Genomic DNA, 15,439 nt, shown 5'->3' with positions numbered 1-15,439 from the left:
TTTGCAAACAGCTTCTAATAGGTAACTCACCAGGTGCCAGTTCCTTTATGGATAGTAGTTTGGTCCTTACAACCCTTCAAGGTAGATGTTCTTATTTGTCTGCTTTTACAGAGGCAACAACAGGCTCACAGAGGTTGAGTAACTTCTCTAAGGATACCAGCTCACAAATGGAAGGGTCAACATTTGAACTTCAGGCTGCCTAACTCCAAAGCATATTTTATTTCCTCTTTGCCTGCTGTCTCACCGCTCGTAGGCCTGGGACTGCCTGTTTATTCCATATTCCTTGCTCTCAAGGGATGTGCAGTCTATTGGAGAGACAGTGTGCACACACAGTAGTCCTCATACCTCAACACAGCCGTGAGCAGGATGAGGCGCTGTGGGCAGGCCGTGAGAGCACTGAGGCTGAAGGGGCCAAAGAAGCTCTTTGAGATTAGACAGGCCTCCAGCAAATCCTGGTGAGCAACTACGAGGGAGGAGCTGGGACGTGGTAGGAGTAAGGGCTGGAAGCCCTAAGCTCCAGTGACTCATGAAGGAAAAGAAGTGGGAGAAAAGCCGGGAATGGAGACTGGGCCAGATTGTGAAGGGCCCTTCTATCATGACAAGAAGCTTTTCTTCTATTTTGTGTTTTAGGGGAGGCGAATGAATGGTTTTGAGCTGAGAGGTGACTCAAAAGGGGCTATTTAGAGGAATGTTCCAGTTGCATACAACCAGGAAGTCATGGTTCAGTTTCCATCAGGGCACGTGCCCAGGTTGCGGGCTCAATCCCCAGTACGGGCAAAAGGCTGCTGATCAATGATTCTCTCTCATCATTGATGTTTCTAGCACTCTCTCCCTCTCCCTCCCTCTCTGAAATCAATAAAAATTATTTTTTTAAAAAGAGACTCCAAGCCAAAACCGGTTTGGCTCAGTGGGTAGAGCGTCGGCCTGTGGACTGAAAGGTCCCGGGTTCGATTCCAGTTAAGGGCATGTACGTTGGTTGCGGGCACATTCCCACTAGGGGGTGTGCAAGAGGCAGCTGATCGATGATTCTCTCTCATCGATGTTTCTAACTCCCTATCCCTCTCTCTTCCTCTCTGTAAAAAAATCAATAAAATATATATTTTAAAAGAGACTCCAAACTGGTTTCCCTTGTCCCTGCCTGTGTGACCTTGGGCAAATCCCCTAACCTCGCTGAGCCTCTTATTTATAAACTGAATGGTTAGAACAGAGGCAGTGAGCAAAGGGACATTTATCAATGGTCTGCCATGTACTGGGGCTGTGTAGTCTGTTCTTTGAGGTTCCTGCCAGCTCTTGGTTGTGCCTCCGGCAGAAATAAGGAACCAGGCAGGGATAAATAACACTCATTATGACACTTTAAATTTTACACCCACAAAAACCCTCAACCCCAAGCTTTGGAAACTTTGTTTCACATCCTGGTTCTGCCACTTACGAGCTGTGTGGCGCTGGACAAGTCACGTAAGCTCACTTTAAAGTCTCCGTGACCTGATGATAATGATAACCTAACCTCTTGGGATGTTATCAGGGTTAAAGAAGATAAGAAGATAACTGTATACAGAGTGCTCAGCATACCTGGTACAGTAGACCCTCAGTGAAGTGTTCTCTTTCCCTTGCCTTTTCCCTTCATTTAAAAAAATATATTTTTTTATGGATTTCAGAGAGGAAGGGAGAAATAGAAACATCAGTGATGAGAATCATTGATTGTCTGCCTCTTGCACAGCCCCTACTGGGAATCGAGCCCACAACCTGGGCATGTGCCTTTGACTGGAATTGAACCCGGGACCCTTCAGTCTACAGGCCAAGGCTCTATCCACTGAGCTAAACTAGCAAGGGTGTCTTTCCCCTTATTTCTCTGTTTTTCTATGAGCCAGTAATAACAGGCACGCTTCTTTTTTTTTTTTTAAAACCATTCTTTTTTAATATATTTTATTGATTTTTTACAGAGAGGAAGGGAGAGAGATAGCTAGAAACATCAATGAGAGAAAAACATCGACCGTCTGCCTCCTACACACCCCCCACCGGGGATGTGCCTGCAACCAATGTACATGCCCTTGACCGGAATCGAACCCAGGACCCTTCAGTCCGAAGACCGACGCTCTACCACTGAGCCAAACCAGTGTCGGCCAGACACGCTTCTTAAGCATTTACTTTGTGCTACTTCATATATTTAACTCATTTAATCCTCACAATAACCTGATGAGGTGGGTACCGTTATCCCTATTTCAGTGATTGAGGAAACAGTCACAGAGAGGTTAAATGATTTGCCCTGCCACAGCCAATGGTATCATCAGGAGAAACCCTGCTAGTAAGAGGGGGAGCCAGGATTCATGCGCTGGTCTACCTGTATTTCCCATTTTATTTTATTTTATTTTATTTTTTAAATATATTTTATTGATTTTTTACAGAGAGGAAGGGAGAGAGATAGAGAACTAGAAACGTCTATGAGAGAGAAACATCGACCAGCTGCCTCTTGCACACCCCCTACCGGGGATGTGCCCGCAACCAACGTACATGCCCTTGACCGGAATCTTACCTGGGACCTTTCAGTACACAGACCGACGCTCTACCACTGAGCCAAACCGGTTTCGGCTGTATTTCCCATTTTACAAATGAGAAAACTGAGGCTCACACACAACCAGTCAGTGGTAAAACCAGGTTTCAGAATGTGTAATTGGCCTCCATCCCACTGCCCTTTACCATGCTGCTGGGTTTTAAGAAGAAATGGAGGCTCAGATACTTAGTTCCATTTCAAGCACACTGAGGTGATGGTGAAACAGCCTAGTAGCTGGACATGAGAGATGTGAGTCTGTTTGCTTCACTGATGCCTGCCATGTGCTTAGAATGGTGCCTGCACTTGGTACATAGTCAGTGAAGAATCACTGGAGGCAAGTCATCAAATTGGAGCTCTCTGGGGAGTCTGTCCAGCGGAAGTGGTGGCTGAGTGCTGGGGGTCACAGACAGCCCCATGTGACTAGGCAGTCTGTCCAGAAAAGAGCCACTGCTCTGTGGCCTGGGTACCAAGAGGCTCAGTGGGCAGAACTGTGGGCTTTGCATTTGCAGACCTGGTTTCAGATTCCTGTTTTGCCAGCATTCCCAGCTTGGATGTGATCTTGGTCCTTTCTTTTTCTTAGCTTTTTACTAAAGTGTAACAGGCCTGCCAAAAGTGTACAAATTGTAAGTGTCTATATGCTAATATAGAATGTTGGCAGCATATAGATCAAGAAACACCCTAACCAGTTTGGCTCAGTGAATAGAGCATCGGCTTGTGGACTGAAGGGTCCCGGGTTCGATTCTGATCAAGGGCATGTACTTTGGTTGTGGGTACATCCCCAGTGGGAGGTGTGCAGGAGGCAGCTTATTGATGTTTCTAACTATCCCTCTCACTTCCTCTGTAAAAAAATCAATAAAATATTTTTTTTTTTAAAGAAAAAGAAGCACTGTATGAGCCATGTCCCAGGAGTCCCCTTTTCTCCCTTTCTGATCACTGTCACCCCGCCAAGTGTAACCACGGTCTGACTCCTAACACCATAGATTACTTTTACCTGTTTTTGGACATTTTGTGTTCTTACATGTGTGATTTCTTCATTTTACACAATGTTGATGAGATTCATTTGTATTGGTGTGTGTAGTTGTGGATCATTCATTCTCATTGCTATATTAGAACTCCATTGTGTGAATATACCATTTTTTTTTTTTTAACTCATTCTGCTATTGATGGGCGTTGGGTAGGTCCAGCTTTTGGCTGTTAGGAGAGTTGTTGTGGACATTCTGTGCATGTCTTTTGGCTCACATCACATCACGCACTTTTCTGGTGGGAAGACAACAGGAGTGGGATTGCTGGGGGGCCTATGGTGAACTTTCATAGTTAGTACCCATTTTCCAAAGTGCTCATAGGAGATTTCTAGTTGCTTTACATTTTTGCCAACACTGGATTTAATTTTTATTTTTAGCCATTCTGGCGCGTGTGTAGTGGTAGCATATTGTGGTTTTAATTTGCATTTCTCTGATGACTAAGGAGTATGAGGACCCTTTCATGTGCTTATTAGTCATTGACAGCTTCTTTTATGAAATGCCTTTTTGAATCTTTTGTCCACTTTGAATTAGTTGTCTGACTTTTTCTTACTGATTTTATAAGACTTCTTTCTATATTCTGGATATAAACCCTTTGTCTTTTGTCAGATATTATGTCATCTACTCTGAAAGTCACCTCTTCGTTCTTTAAATGATATCTTTAGATGAACAGAAGTTCTTAATTGTGACATATGCAGTTTAGCAACTTGCTCTTTTATGATTAGCTCTTTTGTATCTTTAAAAAAAAATTTATTGATTTTTAGAGAGGGAGAGAGAAACATCGATTTGTTGTTCCACTGATTTATGCATTCATTGGTTGATTCTTGTATGTGCCCTGACTGGGGATTGACCCTTCAACCTTAGCATATTGGGACGATACTCTAACCAACTGAGTTACCCACCCAGGCAAGCCCTTTTGGGTCTTGTTTAAAAAATATTTGTCTACTTTACAGTCATGAAGCCATTCTATTTTTAAAAAATATATTTTTATTGCTTTTAGAGAAGAAGGGAGAGGGAGAGAGAAACATCAATGATGAGAGAGAATCATTGTATTGCTGTGTGCAGTTGTGGATCATTCATTCTCATTGCTGTATTAGAACTCTATTTTTTTTTTTTTTTTTTTTTTTTTTTTGCTGCCTCCAGCACACCCTCCACTAGGAAGGAATCAAGCCTGCAATCTGAGCATGTGCCCTGACTGGGAATCAAACCGTGATCTCCTGGTTCATAGGTTGGCACTCAAACCCTGAGCTACACTGGCCAAGCTATATCTTCAAAATTTAAAGGCAGCCTCCAACATAAACGCAATTCCATGACCACATTTAGGAAAATTAATAATCCCCAAGTTTCTAATCTATAGTCATTTTCTGCCAATTACCCTCCAGCTGTCTTTTTTTTAATTTTTTTATTTTAAATATATTTTATTGATTTTTTACAGAGAGGAAAGGAGAGAGATAGAGAGCTAGAAACATCGATGAGAGAGATCAACCAGCTGCCTCTTGCACACCCCCTACCGGGGATGTGCCCGCAACCAAGGTACATGCCCTTGACCGGAATCGAACCCGGGACCTTTCAGTCCACAGACCGACGCTCTACCACTGAGCCAAACCAGTTTCGGCACCCTCCAGCTGTCTTTTGTTGCTGTGTTTTATTTTGTTTTTCAAAACAGGATCCAAGCTAGGGTCATGCATTGCTTAAGTCTCCTAAATCTTTAAAAATATATATATATTATTGGTTTGTTTTGTTTTTTTTTTACAGAGAGGAAGGGAGAGGGTTAGAGAGTTAGAAACATCAATGAGAGAGAAACATCAATCAGCTACCTCCTGCACACCCCCAACCAAGGATGTGCCCGCAACCATGGTACATGCCCTTGACTGGAATCGAACCTGGGACCCTTCAGTCCACAGGCCAATGCTCTGAGCCAAAACGGTTAGGGCTCCTAAATCTTTTTTAACTTAGAACCATTCCCTTTCTCTTTTTGTAAGTGACTGACTTTTGTTGGTGATCAGGCCAGTGGTCTTGTAGGTGCCCACATTTTGGATCTGACTATTTCTCATAGCATTACTTCCTTTGTCCCTCCACATCCTGAGCCTCCTGAATTTGGAAATTGGATCTAGGCTTGAATAGATGCAGATAAATCTCACCACGCCTTTCGGGGGCCTTCTCTGCTAGCCTTTTCAGAGTTGTGTAAGGGTCTCTGTGTGTGAGCAGGCATGTAAAGTTTTAACACTTCCCAGTCCTGGTAAGTGGTAGCATTCTCATTATTTGTCCCACCTCAGGCTGGCATTTTACTCTAACATTTGTTCCCTGGAAAGTTTCCCCAAGGCTTCGCTTGTCCCAGCCAGGAAGCAGTGGCTTCTCCCCAGCTGGGGCTCCTGGATCCAGGCTTGGACATCCCCCGTCTTTCTCTCCCACCCTCAGACAACACAGGCAGTTCCACCTACCGGCCACCCCCTCGGACCCAGGAGGTGATGATCAACGGGCAGATGGTGAAGTTGAAGTATTGTTTCACCTGCAAGATGTTTCGACCACCCCGGACCTCACACTGCAGTGTCTGCGACAACTGTGTGGGTAAGTGCGGGGCCACAGGGAGGGATGTGGAGATCCCTGAGAGAGATGAAGACCGGAGAAAAGGGAGTCACTCGTGTGGGGCTGGAGCGGGGTGGCATGTTGGAGAATCCAGGGCTGGGCAGGAGGTCTGGTTCACTCAGATTTGCTCTGACCAAGGAGTAACCTGAGAACGACCAGTGGCTCTGAGTGTGAGCACTGGTGTCTTGGCTTCAGCCCGGGATCAGTGGATTCCTTCCCCCAGCTCTGAAGTGAGGCAGACATAGAGAGGTCCTGAACTCTTCTTTTAGGCCTCAGCCTGGTCCTGAGGTCCAAGGTCCCAGAGACCAGAGTCTTGGACCAATAACATTCTAGATGCATTTGGGCCAGAAAGGAAATGATTTACCACCCAGTGCCTGGGACCAGTTATACTGAAATACTTTGATCTGACTCTCAGGATTTGGGAGGGACAAGAGTCTGGAACAGAGGGGTTTAAGCTGGTGAGGTGGAGAAGAGGTAGCTGGGATTGGAAGCTGAGCTGCTGACCCACAACTGCAGTGGTTGCTGGGAAACCAGAGACTGTGTTGTCCCCTCTCCCTGCTTTCCAGAGGCTGGCAGCTCTGATGGGGACCAAGGGTGTGCCCCTGGGAGGTATCATAAGGTAAATGCTATGCAAGAGGGCTTGGTGAGCTGTGCCTCTGTGACTGTGCACAGTCCCCAGGGCAGTGAGCTCATCAAGCTGGCTCAGCATTCCCTGAGCAAGAGAACAGTGGGGAACACCCCATGACGACAGGCAGTGAAGTGGGTGACTCAGTGGGCGTCATTCATCTGTGAGAATCAGCCCCACCCACCCTCTGCACAGGGTTCTGGGCTTGGTGCGAGGCCTACAACGGGCTTGTGACCCATATTCCCACAGGGGACTTTCCTCGCCAGTCTGGGTGTGACCCTGCCCCCGGGGACATGGTGCTGGTATAAGATCAGCCCTCTGACCAGGCCCCAGGTGCCAGTTCTCCACTAGTTACATAGCAATCTAGCCCCTCCGTGGGCCTCTAGTTCTAGCTCGAGGGACAAGGGTCATTAGTTTGTGGTGTGTGGCAGGGTTTGTAGGCTGGGCAACAAGTACTTTTTGTGGATCTTCCTTGTACCAGGCACACCTGGGCCCTGGTGTTCAGCTCATTGTGAGGCCAACACAGGCCTCCCTTGTGGAGCTTACAATTGAGCAGGGGACACTGGCCGGTCCACTAATTGTAAATAAATATGTGAAACTCTGGGGAGGGAGGGCATGTATGGGGGGGGGGGGGGCAATGGTATATGTACAAAGATAATCTAATTAAAAAATTAAAATAAATAAATAAATATGTGAACACCATGGACAAAGTGCTCCAAAAGATAAGTGCCAGGGAAACAGGGCAAATAACAGGAACCCTTACTTGCCTGGGGTCAGAGGACACTTTTTTTTTTTTTAATATATATTTTATTGATTTTTTTACAGAAAGGAAGAGAGAGGGACAGAGAGTTAGAAACATCGATGAGAATCATTGATCAGCTGCCTCTTGCACACTGGGGATGTGCCTGCAATCAAGGTACATGCCCTTGACCGGAATTGAACCTGGGATCTTTCAGTCCGCAGGCTGATGCTCTATCCACTGAGCCAAACCGGTTCCGGCAGAAAACACTTTCTTAAGGAAGTGACTTTGCAGCCAAGACATGAAAGAGGAATTTCCCTTCACCGGGAAAGATGGGGAAGAATGTGTGAGCTCTCACAGGACCAGAAGCAGGGAGTTTCTGAGGACCAGAGCTTCTGGTGCGGAGAGTGAGGGGGTGGGAAAGCCAGCCAAGGTGTGAGGCCTCTGAACACCTGTGCTGGTTGGTTGCCAGCCAGGCCTGCACTAACCCCTCTCCCCCGGCCCTTTTCCAGAACGGTTTGACCATCACTGCCCCTGGGTGGGCAACTGTGTGGGGAGACGGAACTACCGCTTCTTCTATGCGTTCATTCTCTCCCTCTCGTTCCTGACGGCCTTCATCTTCGCCTGCGTGGTCACCCACCTGACGCTCCGTGAGTTGGCAGAGGCAGTGGGAGCAGGGACAGGCAGAGGGCGGGCCAGGCAGCTCAGCCAGGCTGAGGAGCCGTGGTCACCGCCCCTCTGAGCCGTATCCTCTCCTGTTTCTTCCAGGCTCTCAGGGAAGCAATTTCCTCTCCACTCTGAAGGAGACACCAGCAAGATATCCTTTGCCTTTGTCTGCTAGTGGGCAGCCTGGTAGGAACTGAGGCCCCGTCACTGGGGTGGGTTCCCACACCTCATCCTATAAACAGAGGGCAGCCATGTTGAGCGGGTGTTTGTCCTCTAGAATCCAATATACACCCAGGCTTGAGCCGATCTTAAATGGGCTCTTGTGGGATGGGGAGTCCGGGAACTCTCAGGAGCCACGGTCCCTGTCTTCCCTTAAGGCACCAAGCTCCCTGGACCACGTCCACAGTAGCATGGAACCCTTAGTTCCAACTACTGTCCATCCACCTGGGCTGGTCCTGCTCTTGAGGGGAGCTCTTCCACCCTTCTTGAGGCCCAGGAGGTGATCCCGCTGAGAGGGGTGACTGCCATAGGAAAGTTACGCACTTATTTCCTTTCTGGGGAAGGAGAGGGGAGAAAGGCTGGGCGTGGCAAGATTTCAGGCGCAGGGGAGGCTCCCAGCCCCGATCCTGGTTGTGGGTCCTTGACTGCCTGCTCACTGTGCTGGAGTTGGTGATCTGCTTCTTCTCCATCTGGTCCATCCTGGGCCTCTCAGGGTTTCACACTTACCTCGTCGCCTCCAACCTGACAACTAACGAAGATGTGAGTAAGGCTGGAGCAACCCCTGGTTCCAGGCAGGACCCTTGGCAAGAGGCAGGGCTGAAGGAGCTGGAGTGGCAGGAGTGCGGCCCTGACGCTCAGCCTGCTGGGGAAATGTGGGTGGAGATGTTAGCCACCAGATGGCTCCTTCAGTGCTCCTGGCTTGGCCCTGAGAGACCCAGGGCAGGCTTCTGTGGCCCCCACATGGTTTTGTGCTCAGTGCAGGCTCCCGGGGCCCCCAAGATGCTGTCTCCCTAACCCCAGAAAAGGAGCACTCGCACCATAACATTCATCACATTCGGCCAGCACATTGTGGTGTCCAGAGTTCTTTCAGTTCACATCATCTCTCGGTCCTTCTGCCAACTCTGAGGGATGCTTTTTCTCCATTTGATGGCTGAGTGACTTGCCCCAAGATTATGCAGCTGGGAAGGGATAGAGTCAGGATTTCACCCCGATGCCATGTCCATGCTCACTGTCCCCCGCTGCAATTGTAGACGGCAGAGATGTGACTGTTCTTTGGTGTCCTTGAGGCTCCCTGGGGCTTCCTTATTGAGGGGGGACAGCCAGGACAAGACCCTGAGGTTCCATCAGTCCTCCCTACCTGCTCCCTTACAGACCCTCACCAACAAGCATTGTCTGAGCACTCTATGTGCCCAGCCCTGGGCCAGGGACCTGACCTCCCCATTCCCGTTCTCCCAAATAACAAATAAGCAAACAAGAGCGTCCACTCCAGGGTCACTATCTGATACTAAAGGGCCCATCGACCAACAGAAAATACCTTCTGTGACCTCAGCTTCTCATTTAGTGAAACAAAACTTAACACGCATGATAGGGTATCATGTGCCTGGCTATTGGTACAGAGCAGAATCTCCTAAGGTGGTTTCCTGGGTGCTGGTTCTGTAGGTTATTACTAAGGGGTTAAGTAAAGAGGACTGATATAGCCAAATAAATTTGGAAATCTCTAGGTTAAAGTTAAGCAGGTGTCCTTCACTGCTAAACTCCTCAGTGCCTTTGATAGTAGGCTTCATGGAGCTAGAGATGGGCGAGATTTCGTCTGTGCTCCAACAGTACTATCAGAAAGTTGGTATCAGAGAGTTCCCTATTTTTCAAATGAGGATTCAGAGAAGTAGTGATCTATCCGGGGTTATGCAAGAGAGTCAGGGGCAGGGAACGCAGCCTGGGCCCTGCGCCCTTGTCCTGCCCTCCACTTTAGGAGGCTGGCCAGAGAAGGGAGGATGCACCCCAAAAGTTCCTTTGGAGGCTTCTCTATGGCTCTCCCTTGTCTTCCTTCCTGTTTGGGGTCTCCTCCTCTCCGCTAGGTGCCCCCCACCATCCCGAAGTGCCCCACGTTCTCTCTGAATGGCCCCAATTAAAAGCATGTCCTCTCCAGTAGTCTAGTTGGAACTGGTTTTAGAATTTGCCAGTTTCCCTGTGCCCCTACCCCCCCCCCCCCTCTTAGAAAAGCAAGCAAAGGAAGATAGGTGTCTGACCCAGTCCTTCTACTTGCAGATCAAAGGCTCATGGTCCAGCAAGAGAGGTGGCGAGGCCTCTGTCAACCCCTACAGCCATAAAAGTGTTGTCACCAACTGCTGTGCTGTGCTCTGCAGCCCCCTACCTCCCAGGTGAGACGGGGTGACCTTGTGAGTCCACATCTCTCAAAGAGGTTCTGGAATCAGCAGACCTCTCCCCACGTTACACTCCTCCGTCCCCATCCCCTGCTGAACGCTCTCAGGGCATTTGTCACATAAAGGAGTTCTATGGAGAGTTGTAATTTTATTTATTTATTTATTTATTTTGAGAGTTGTAATTTTAAATCATGTGCTCATTGTAGATAAAAATTAAGTACAAAATATGAAAAAGAAGAGTATTAGGTCTCACACGTAATCTTACTCCCCAATTAATGTTTGGCCACACTTGAGCAGCGCTGCCCTTCTGGCGTTGCTGGTGCTGCTGGTCAGACTGGGGCCGGGGGGGGGGTGAACTGGGGGCCGGGGGGGGGGGGGGGAGGGGGGGAGTCCTCCTCCCTCCTAGAAGGAGAAAGCCCTGGTGGTTCAGCCCTTTTAAGAAGCGCCCCATCCATTCTGACAGCAGAGGGCGCCAGATGGGAGCTAATTGGCAATGGACACAGGGAACAAAACTTCCCACACTGTCCCCTTCTCCTCCCACCAATTCGGCCAGAAAAGGGACAGTAGGAGTCGCACTATCTCCAAATGCCCTTTCATCCCGTTCCTCTGGCCTGCAGCCTGGCTTCTTGACAGCCACACAGAAAGGTGAGCTAGTTTGGATTAACAGTGAATAAATTCTGTGGCCAAAAGCCAGGTGTCCAGAGTGTGGAGAGAGGGCCCTTCTGGAAGGAGGGAGTCTTGAGTTCCCAGCGGGAAGACAGCTAGCTCCCTTTGCCTGGACTTCCCTTAGTGGGGCCATTTATTTCCCACCCTGTGTGCTAACCCCACACCTCTGCTCCCCAAACCCAGGTTCCCACTGCCTGAGGTGTGAGATTCCCCCCAGAGGGACAGGGTAGAGAGGCCAGGGCCAGGGGCCCAGAGGACCACACCAAGTCTCTGCCATCCAGCCCCCAGTCTGGAGCCCTGGTGTCAGGCAGAGCCCTCACATGTCCACCTTGTGTTTTTGAAGCCTGATTGACCGGAGGGGATTTGTGCAGCCTGACACCCTGCTGCCCTCGCCCATCAGAAGCGACGAGCCAGCCTGTGGAGCCAAGGCCGATGCCAGCATGGTAGGAGGCCACCCCTGAACCTGGCTCAGCATTTGCCACCTGCTGGCCTGTTTGCCCTCCGCACTCACCTGCCGCACTCCACACTTGCCGGGACCCTTCCCATCCCACCCGAGGGAAGTAGAGCCACCAAAGACTCAAGTCTTTTCGTATTTATTTCCCGCCCTGCGTGCTGTCCCCACACCGTTCCATGGCTGTACCCTCCGCTCCTCAGACCCAGGTATCCTCGGCCTGAGATCCCCCCAGCTGTCCAGTGGCAGGAGTGACAGGATAGAGAGGTCAGGGCCAGGTGCCCAGAGGACCACACCAAGTCTCTGTGCCAGGGCGAGCCCTGTGTGAGTGAGGGTGCGGACTGAGTGGAATGCCTCCCGGTTGGGGGAGCTGCTGAGCCCTGCTGAGCTGGGGTTCAGGGGTGAAACAAGACCCAGGAGCAGTGGCCTTGGACAGTGGGCTATGGGACAGGATGTTCCCATGGGCTACTTTGGTTTGCCAGCTCCTTCATTCTTTTTGTGATGATCATTGTTTTCTTCGATTTTATTTTTTTTTATATGGAGTCGGCCAATAGGATAGAGCTGGGTCCTAGGTAGAGAAGGCAGAGTTGGAGGTAGATGGGGCGAGGGAAGGCAGGGTAGCCTGTGTCAGAGAAGCCAAACCAGCTGGCCAGGCACCCAAGACCTCAGCTCCAGCATGATTCCTGGGAAGCACACTAGGAAGTGGGGCCTCGCCATTTCTCCGCCCATAGAGGGTTCTCTATGGGATCCCAGGCTGGGCCCCCACCTCTTTCCCAAGTCAGGTCTGGGATGGGTAGGTAATACTCATGCTGGCAATACTTGAAACGGGTTTATTAATGCTGGGTATTTTGCACAATTTTATAGACCTCTTTTCTACATTTTTTAAATGGAAGAAGAATTCTTAAAAAGTCAGCCATTTTTCTGTCTGTGTAGTGCCAGGTTAAGGATTATCAGAAGAAAAAAATTGATTTTAATAAGTATATTACAAAAGACCTTTTGACTGTGAGTATATGTGGTGTGTGTGTGTGTGTGTGTGTGTGTGTGTGTGTGTGTGTATGCTTGCCCTTGTACAAATGTGGCTGGCTCCCACTTCCCCACATCCCCTGGGCTACCCTCCTCCTCACCATCCCCCTCCAGTGTCAGCCAGCAGCAGCAGTACTGGCCTGAGCCATGGGGACAAGGAATTTGCGCAGTGGTTACAAGAGACCCCTGGGCTCCTGTGTAGCTCAGCCCACATCCTCCTTCCTTCCCCTCCTCGAGGGACTTCAACCAGTGGCTGGGACTCAGCCACCCCCAACCCCACCCCTGCCACCCGGCCCCCAGGTCAGGCTTCCGGCTGGGATCTGCCTAGACAGGCTGAGGCTGGGTGTGGTGCATGGGGTAATGGCTAGGAGGAGCCGCTGCCACCCTACAAGCCACACCCCCTCCTCCAAGCCCTGAGTATGGGACCCAGTGCCAAGGGCTAAAGAACAGGGAATCTCTGCCAACTGGAGGCCTCCATCCAGAGGAAAGGAAGGAATGAATGAAGGAACAAGGTGGGCCACCGCGAGTGAAATTGGCCTAAATCTAGGCCGAAAACTCAGAGGATGTCCCTCCTCTGCTGGGAACTATAGTTTTCTGTCAAAATACATAGCAAATTGTTCCTCTCTCCCCCGCTTGGTCCTTCAAAAGGGCTGAAGTCCTTGGAAAATGACTTAGGAAGTCCCTTATCTTGCCCTTCCTTGCTCCAGAGGCTAGTGCGTCACAGGCAGCTGAGAAGTGGCAGCCACAGATCTCCTCTGGGAAAATAGCTTCCCTTCACCCAGCCTTAGTGCCCATGCCACGCTGCAGTGGCACTGGGAGGGGAGCAGGAAGCTGGCTAGAGGAGGTTGACTCCCACCTGGCTTTTATTTAAGCTAGTATTCTTTGTTTCTGCTTGTAATAAACTTTTGTTTTTAAGAGTTGATTTGCTTTGGTTTGGTTTTTATTTGCTCTTCTTTGCTGAGGCCCCAAATGGCAGCCATCTATTCTTTCAGTCAAACTTTGTCTTTCCTGGGGATACAGAGAGAAGGCAGGCAGCCCACTGCCCTGGCTGAAGTTCTCTCCTGGCTGGAGTCTGTCTGCTGGAGGCAGAACAGAGAGGACTGAGGCTCGGGGTAGAGGGGTGTAAGAAGAGGCCGCCTGTCCCCTCCACCTTCCCCTGCCACAGGGGCTTGGAGACCCCCAAGTTCTTGTTCCTTGCTCTCTTTCTACTCTGACCTCCAGTGACGGCTCCGCTAAGAAATGTTTATGAGACAGTAGATTCCAGTTTGAGAGCTGGAGCCTTCCTGGCCCTCTGTCTGGGCAGCAGAGCCCAGCCAGACACCTCATAACACTGGCCCACCTCTCTGGTATCTCCCCCAGGAGGACACCTGTCAGGATTTTGCCATCTCCTGCACAGCCTGAGGGGAGCTAACAGTCCTCTTTGCAGAGGGTTAGCTGGTAAGACCATCTCTCCCCTGTCAGCCGGCACTGCCCGCTCCCCTCACACACCATCTCATCCTCATCGCATGCCTCACAACCCCATGGAGCCCATTCATCTGTCTGGTGTGTGGTGTGGTGTGTATGCTGTTGGTGGTAAGGTCCCCAGGGCTCCCCCCTGAGCAGAAGGATGGGGTCAGGGCCAAGAGCCCAGCCCCCCTCTGAAAGAGGAAGTAGCTTCGCACATAACAGCTCTCCGACTGACGCAGGAGGTGAAGGGTGAGGGTGGGGAAAGGATGGCCACCTGCTCTCAGATGCCTGGGCCTATTCTGGTGGTGTCCTGGTGTACAGGGGCCTTTGATCACTAACACGGTGTCCTGGCTTTCTGTCCCTGCTGAGCTTGCTCTCACCTGCCCGTTTTCTCTCCTGCTTCGTTGCCTGCTGCCCAAGCCTTGGTCCTCCTGTGGGGAAGAGGCCTTTCTGTGGGACCCCTGTAGGCCTCCCCTTTCCTCCCAATCCACTAACCCTCTCTCTTCTCCTTCTTTGCTGTCTTTCCGGGATCTCCAGTGTGTGCGGGGGCTTAAGGACCTCCTGAGGACCGCTGCTCTCTTCCTCTCCAGGAGTGGCCTGGGGGGAGCCAAGCACCTGGCACCTCCACCTGCCTAACCTGTGGCCCATCTGCCACCATCTGTGCCTACAGGGTCTACCCCCAAGCCTGCCCCACATGTGTGCTCTCTAGGGTCCCCCCATAGGGGCCAGGGGACTGACCTCTTTGCCCCCATCCCCACTCCATGCTGGCCAGAGTATAGAAAAGCCATAACGCAGCTGTCAGCACAATGATGTAATACTATGCTGAAACTTACCCTCCCCTCTTTTACCTTACGTCCCCTTCCCCAGATTTGTAAGGTGTCAAGACTCTTTAGGAATCTTGCCTTACAGCCTGCCCCCCCCGGAATCAGGCATAGCCATAGTCGAGCTGAGCAGGTTTCTTTAGGAGCTGTCTGGGCTGGGGTGTTATGGTTGATGACGCTGCTGAACAAGTTTGGTAACAGTTTTAAGCACAACTGGTTTGACGCTGTTCCCACGGCCCCCTCCACCCCAGCACTTGAGTAGAAAGGTTGCAAGAAAGATGCTTGTACCCTTTGCTCCAGGCACCGAGGGACTGAGCTACGGTAGTTCTGGCAGCCCCTTGTTCTCCAGAGGAATTAAAGAAAACCGGGCTTGGCCTCTGAAATCTGCTTAGCCCATGGCTGGGGACTGCTTCTCTGCTGTCCTGTACCTTTTTTAACCAAAATAAAGATTTCCCTCTTCTTGCCGTA

At 50.2% G+C, this 15,439-nt stretch overlaps 1 protein-coding gene across 4 annotated transcripts in view; it reads left to right on the top strand.

The window, feature by feature from the left end:
• The window catches only part of ZDHHC18 (zDHHC palmitoyltransferase 18), a 30,128-nt gene extending 14,689 nt beyond the window's left edge, over window positions 1-15,439 (top strand). Inside the window, exons 3-10 of one of the 4 annotated variants that reach the window (XM_084875027.1) lie at window positions 5,986-6,135; window positions 8,030-8,167; window positions 8,286-8,334; window positions 8,840-8,942; window positions 10,449-10,561; window positions 11,574-11,673; window positions 14,064-14,141; window positions 14,688-15,439. In XM_084875027.1, the coding sequence (XP_084731153.1) occupies window positions 5,986-6,135; window positions 8,030-8,167; window positions 8,286-8,334; window positions 8,840-8,942; window positions 10,449-10,561; window positions 11,574-11,673; window positions 14,064-14,105 (695 nt within the window). In that variant the 3' untranslated portion in view covers window positions 14,106-14,141; window positions 14,688-15,439. The other 3 variants (XM_084875026.1, XM_084875028.1, XM_084875029.1) reach the window with 3 other exon arrangements.

Source organism: Pipistrellus hanaki (assembly GCF_964339955.1).
Source record: "Pipistrellus hanaki genome assembly, chromosome: 2".
NCBI classification, from domain to species: Eukaryota; Metazoa; Chordata; class Mammalia; order Chiroptera; family Vespertilionidae; genus Pipistrellus; species Pipistrellus hanaki.
Note: the sequence above shows the minus strand (reverse complement) of the source record. Positions and strands in the feature narration are given on the sequence as shown.